At 54.7% G+C, this 6,421-nt stretch overlaps 1 protein-coding gene across 1 annotated transcript in view; it reads left to right on the top strand.

Moving 5' to 3' along the window:
- CPT1B (carnitine palmitoyltransferase 1B) overlaps positions 1-6,421 on the top strand; it is a gene marked incomplete at its 3' end in the record, with an annotated part of 30,567 nt that overhangs the window by 500 nt on the left and 23,646 nt on the right. The window contains 3 exon segments of the mRNA XM_034763512.1: positions 636-775; positions 1,236-1,407; positions 1,612-1,713. Of these exon segments, the coding sequence (XP_034619403.1) occupies positions 636-775; positions 1,236-1,407; positions 1,612-1,713 (414 nt within the window).

Genomic DNA, 6,421 nt, shown 5'->3' with positions numbered 1-6,421 from the left:
GGGGCTGGAGGGTGCAGTGCTGGGGGAGCCAGGGGAGTGTGGTGCTGGGGGGTTGTTGGGAGGGCCCTGGGGGTGTGTGGTGCTAGAAGGTGGGGCTGGCGGTACTAGGGGGTGTGGTGCCAGAGGGTGATGGGGCTGGAGGTGCGGTGACGGGAGGCCCTGAGGGGTTGTGGTGCTGGTGGGGGGTGTCAGGGGGCACTGGGTGTGGGGGGGTGCGGTGCTGGGAGGGCAGTGGGGGTATGTGGTGCCATGGCAAAGGGTGGGGCCAGGGGGCACTGGGGGGTGCAGTTATGGGGGGCACTGTGAGAGGAGTGCAGTGCCAGGGGGTGTTGGGAGGGCCCTGGGGAGGGGGGTTTGCGGTGCCCAAGGTTGGGGCTGGTGGGCACTGGGGTTCTGGGGCCAGAGACGGGTGCGATGCCAGGGTGTGGGGCTGGCATCTCCCTGCAGGATGGCGCTGGGGCTGGCGAGTAGATCAGGCTGGGGTGCCTTGCAGCACCGGGGCACAGGGCGGGAGCGGGGAGGCACGCTGGGGGACTATCGCGTGGGGTGCGGGGAGGATCACGGGGCTATGCCAGGGAGGCAGCTCCCTGGTGCCCCCTGCCCCGTGTCGCCCTGACTCCCGCTCTCCCCCCCAGAACAGCATCCTGACTGGTGTGTACCCCGCCACCCCCTCCAGCTGGCTGGTGGTTGTCATGGCGACGGTGAGCTCCATGTACTGCCGCATTGACCTGTCCATGGGCCTGATCTGCCACATCAGGCGGTACCTGCCCAGCTGGTGAGTGTCAGCCGCCCCCTTGGCAAGGCCAGCCGCCCCCGGCCTCTCCTCCCGCCTGGGGCCTCCCTGCCTGGGAGCCCATCACCGCAGCCTCTGGGCCTCCCAGTCTTTACGGTCTGTCATCCCTTGGGAAGCTGGGGCCCAGAGGTGAGGTGACTGGCCCAGGTCACACAGGGAGTCAGTGCCAGAGCAGGGACTTGAACCCACGGCTGCTAAGTGCCAGGCCAACACCTGAGTCATTGGCCCACACTTCCCTTGGAGTCCACTGGGACCCCCCCAACTTTTCCCTGATTTCCCACTGGTACTGCTGCTCCCTCCCCAGGAGCCCCCAGCGATTCCTGGAGCCCCTGGTGCCCCCAGCGCATGCAGCGTCCCACGCCGCTCCACGGTGCTGGTAGAGGTGCCTGCAGGGTGGAGAAGGCTGCCCCGGCATTGAGCTCCCTCTCGTCATTCATTGCAGCCGCTACCTGAGCTTCCAGCACCGGACCCTGCTGAGCGCCGCGCTCTTCTCCACGGGGGTCTGGCTCTCGGGGATCCTGCTCTGCCGGCAGTCTCTCAAGCTGCTGCTCTCCTACCACGGCTGGATGTTCGAGCCCCACGGCAAGATGAGCCGGAGCACCAGGGTCTGGGTGGTGAGTAGGCCAGGGCAGCCCGTCGCTGGGTATGCATGCGACAGGGAGGTTGGCGGTATATCTGTGTGGTGGGAGGGTGGTTCATTGCTGTGGAGCGGGATACGAGGCTCTGCATGTGGGGGAGGTGGTATGTTAATAATGCACCAGGCAGAGTGTGGGGGCTCAGTCCCCCCCTTCACTCCAGCCCCCTCCTTTGCTTTTCAGGCTCTAGTGAAGGTGATGTCTGGCCGCAAGCCCATGCTCTACAGCTTCCAGACCTCTCTGCCCAAGCTGCCAGTTCCCAGCGTGGAGGCCACAATCCGTAGGGTAAGAGGGGGCACTATCTTACTTAGTGACTCGTCTCACCACCCTCCTGTGGCAGTGAGTTCCACAGGGTAACCATTTGCCTTTCCTTGTATCTGTTATATCTCAGTGTCCCCAAGTGCCCCTTGTAGTTCTCTTATGGGACTGGCTGTACCACTCCTGCCTTTCTAAAAGCAGCATCTGCTGGGACCGGATTGGCAGATGATGTCCACTTCCCCAGGGAAATGGAATGCTAATCTGTATTCTACTGTTCAACCACTTAGTGGCACCGAGTGTAAAACCCCGTATTGAAATGACCTCTGCCATACCTGGCAGCTTATTAAAGGATCTTATGCGGAACACATCTGGTGCGTATAAGCCAGTCCATAGCTGGTACAGAAGTACATGACATGGTGTCAGGAGTAAACTAAGAACAGAAACAGAAGGAACCGAGCATCAAAGGTTGCAGGATCGCATCAACATACCACCCTTCATTGCCCCAGAGAACTTCAGCTTTGGCAAACCTTCCCAATGGACAGAATGCAAGCGGTAGTTTGGAAGACTTCAGGCTGCAGACATACCCACAAAGAAGGTTTTCTGAACTTGGTCCAGTTTACCACAGGAATTACTTACACCCTGAATACATAGCTTTTGATCAAAGGACCACCGACCAACAGCCTTCTCAGCCGCAGTGTGGCACCAGGCTGGACCTAGTGAGAAAAGTGGAAGAACTCAATGGAATATTTGGTGATATTGGACTTCTGAAAGGAGATCCCGTACAAATCACCTTAGGAGATGATGCTGAACCATATAGTGGATATACCCCTCGCAGGATTCCTATCCCCGTACTTCATACAGTGGAAACGGAGTTAAAGAGAATAGAGCGGATGGGCATGGTGTGCCCCAACGGCACCGGTTATAAAGAAACATGGAAAAATACGAATCTGTGTGTATCTTAAAAGACTTAATGAGAAGAGGAAGGCAAGAGAAAAATTAATCCTTCCACCCCTGGCTGACTTCCTCCCCAAAGTGAAAGGAGCTACAGTATTCTGCAAGCTGGATGCCTCAAGCAGATTCTGGCAGATTCCTTTAGCCAACGAAAGTGCTAAACTGACTGCATTTATCACACCCTTTGGGAGATCTTGCTTTTGTAGATGACCTTTTGGGATCACCGGTGCACCTGAAATTTTCAAAGACTGATGGCAGAACTGTTAATGAACAAAGTGGAGCTGTAGGTTTCATGGATGATATTCTGATAGGTGGATCTTTGAAAACTCTCAACAAAGCCCTGAGCCTGATCAGTCAGTCTGGGCTGAAGTAAAACAAGGAAAAATGTTTTCCGCCCCACTCCCCAAATGGAGTGGATCAGTCCTAGCCCTAAGTAAGAGCAATTCAAGAATTGACAGCACCAACTCATGTACCAGAACTGAGACGTGTACTGGGGATGGTCAGTTACTTTGGCTGATACCTACAAGTCATTTAGACCTGCACTGAATGAACTGTTAAAGTCCAACACATCGTGGCTATGGGGCCAAATCAAGACATTGCCTTAAAAAGGTGAAGGAAATTATCTCAGCAGCCAGCTGCACTTGGCTCTGGCCCACGCACTGAAGCAGACAGTCGATCTGCACAGATTGGCAAGGAGGGCCTGGCAAGCGTGTGGGCATGTGAGCACCTGTACAGATAGCTGTGTGGACTGGATTTGTTTACACCGATTGATAACAGACCATAAACTGCTTAAACCTGATCAGGGGAAAAGACCTGGGTCAAGCACCCGCTGAGGTGCCAGTGTCTATTGCTAAGGTGAATGCGATTTAACCCAATTGCTGGATATGTTCCTGGGAACAATCTCCGAGTAGCAGACACTCTGTCACGGAGCCAGGCATCGCACCCAACTTCCCGTGAGCTCGAAGATGAGGTAAAGGCGTACGAGAATGCTGTAGACACACGCAGACCAGTGTCAGGAAAGAGATGACTCCAGCTACAGAAACCAACCCTGATAGACACACAACTCCAGGAAGTTCTAAGCTACGCTGGGCAGCAATCTAAAGGGAACTAAGGAAGTGGCAAGAGGCTACTTTGCAGTGTGGGGACAATTGAGCAACTCAAATGGACTCATGATTAAGGTTAAGATTTTGTCACGGATATTTGAGTAAAAGTCACCGACAGGTCGTGGGCAATAAACAATAAATTATGGAAGCCTGTGCCCTGCCGCCCGGGGCTGAAGCTGCAGACGTCACCTAAAATCTCAGAATCCACGACCTACATGACCAACTCATAGCCTTGCTCATGATTAAAGGCAATTGCGTTGTAATTCCAAAGGAAATGAGAGGAGAAATCCTAAACCTCATCCGTGAAGGGATCATGGATTAACTAAATGCTGTGAATGGGCCAACCAGTCAGTGTGGTGGCCGGGCATCAGCGAGGACATAAAGTATCTGCACGTGAACCTTGCAGAACTAACAGACCATCACAACACGAAGAAAATGAATAACACCTCCCCTACCAGACAGACCTGGGAAGAATGAGCTGCAGATTGATGGGACATCATGACCTTGTATTTGTGGACTGTTTTTCCATGTGTATCTGTAACAGTGACAGACCCCGGTTGTCGATGGGCGGGACTGAACTGGGGACCTCTGGAGCTTAGTGCATGAGCCTCAACTGCATGAGCTAAAAGCCACATGGCCCTTAGCGAACGCTGTAGAGCAGATTCATTAATCTCTCTCTCTAAGTGGTCTCGGTGCCATTAGATGGGACGGACACCACCCCCAGGAGGTGTGTGGGTTAGTTAGAAATAGCGTATTTGAAAGCCATGACATCTTGTCGTGTTGTAGAGAAATGAATGTGCACTTTTGCTCACTTCGGCATTCCAGAACAAACAGTGACAGACAACGGACCACAATTCACTACAGCAGAATTTAAGTCCTGAACAAAATATGATTGTGATCATATTACTGGCAGCCCACATTACCCACAAGCGACTGGAGAGGCTGAGAGAGCCGTACAGACAGTCCAAAAATCCTACAGCAGGAAGATCCATTCCTTGCTCCTCTGGGTTGGAAAGGTAGTTCCATCTCCAATGTGGGCAGACGTGGAGAGAGTGGCCAGCTTGGATGAAAAGGCTAAAAGAGCATATGAACACTTTTACAACAGATGTCACTCTGTTACAGAACTGCCAGGTCTAGAACCTGGTGACCATGTTCATGTCAAATTGGATGGAGAAAAAGGAGGGCCAACTCCAGCTGTTGTAACGAAAAAGAATTCAGAGCCCAGCTCATACGTGATCATGACCAGCAGTGGAGAGTTCAACAGAAACCATCGACATCTACAATTCGTTCCTCAGAACAATGAACGGAGCAACCTCTACAGATGCAGAACAAGAAGAGGACGACTCAAGAACTCCAAGCCGACCAAAGCCCATCCTTGTACCTAATGGACAGCCCGACGACCAAGTTGTTGCACATTCGGGTCATGTAATTAGCAAACCAGGACGATTCAGACACAGACTGATCCATACTGAACTTCAGAGCCACATATTGTCCATGACAGGAATGGGGCATTTAAAGAGGGCGATGTGATGAAAGGCGAAACGGTAGAGCCGGTTGAGCCGCCAGGTGGCGCGGTGTGTACAATACAGTAGAACCTGAGCGTTCTGAACGCCCGGGGATGGAGGTTGTGCCCAGCCTGACTCTGACCAGAGCCTTTCAAACGGTTACAACTGAACATTGACTTGATGCGGCTCTGAAACTTCCCTATGCAGAAGAGAAATGCTGCTTGGAGCTATCTTAACTGAAATGAAACAAGCCCAGACGCAGCTCCCTGACCTCGTCACGTCTCTTTCTAACTCTCCCCGTAGTGTGTTAGTAGTTCACGTTTAACATACCACTGTCCTGGACCTGCTTTTCTCCCCTCCGCTGCCGCTCGATGGCGCACTTCCGGTTCCAAACGAGGTGTGCGCTTGACTGGCCAGTTTGTAACTCTGAGTTGCGACTGTTATTTACACACCTGGCCGAGCACTGAAGGGCGTTACGGGGTGTGTAAGGCGGCTCTGTGGCCAGTCTCTAGCTGGTACAGGGACATGACACCCGCAGGATCTCTGGCTCGTGGGCTCCCCACTGCCAGGGCCTGTTAGAGGAGCTCTGCCCTGGGAAGGAAACGGCATGGAGGGGGGCTCCAGTAACGGCGCAGTAAAGCAGCAGGTGGAGTCGCTCTGACCCTGACACTGCAGAAGAGCCTAAACCGATTGTAGTGTCTGTAGCCAGAGCTGGGAGCTGGGAGACGGGCCAGGCGATAGCCAGCGTAGCGGGGCGCTGGGAGGCTGCGGCTCGTAGCCGGGCTGGCAGCTACAGGGGAGGGGCAGCAAAGGAGTGACAGCTCCAGGGAGCTGCAGTTGGACAGCACAGGGTCCTTGGTGTTAGGGACCAGGGAAAGCAGCATGGCACAGACACGCCTGGGGCCACCCGCTGCAGCCTCCAGGCCAGGAGCAGTGAGTCAGACCCCCTGGCCTGGCCGTGGGGACCCCTGGATGTCACTCTGGGCTGGGTGGCTGTCTATAGGGGAACAAATGCAGCCCAGCGGGCCCCCTCAGGAGCTCTGCCCTGCAGCGTGGGCACACGGGGTGCAGCGTGGGGACCACACCGGGGCTGGTCCTGCCGCAGGCCCCGAGCATTGCTGGGGATGTTCAGCAAAGGAAGGCTCCGGAGGGGCTGGCTGGGGGCGTGAGAATGGG

Source organism: Trachemys scripta, chromosome 1, assembly GCF_013100865.1.
Source record: "Trachemys scripta elegans isolate TJP31775 chromosome 1, CAS_Tse_1.0, whole genome shotgun sequence".
Classification (NCBI taxonomy): domain Eukaryota; kingdom Metazoa; phylum Chordata; order Testudines; family Emydidae; genus Trachemys; species Trachemys scripta.
Note: the sequence above shows the minus strand (reverse complement) of the source record. Positions and strands in the feature narration are given on the sequence as shown.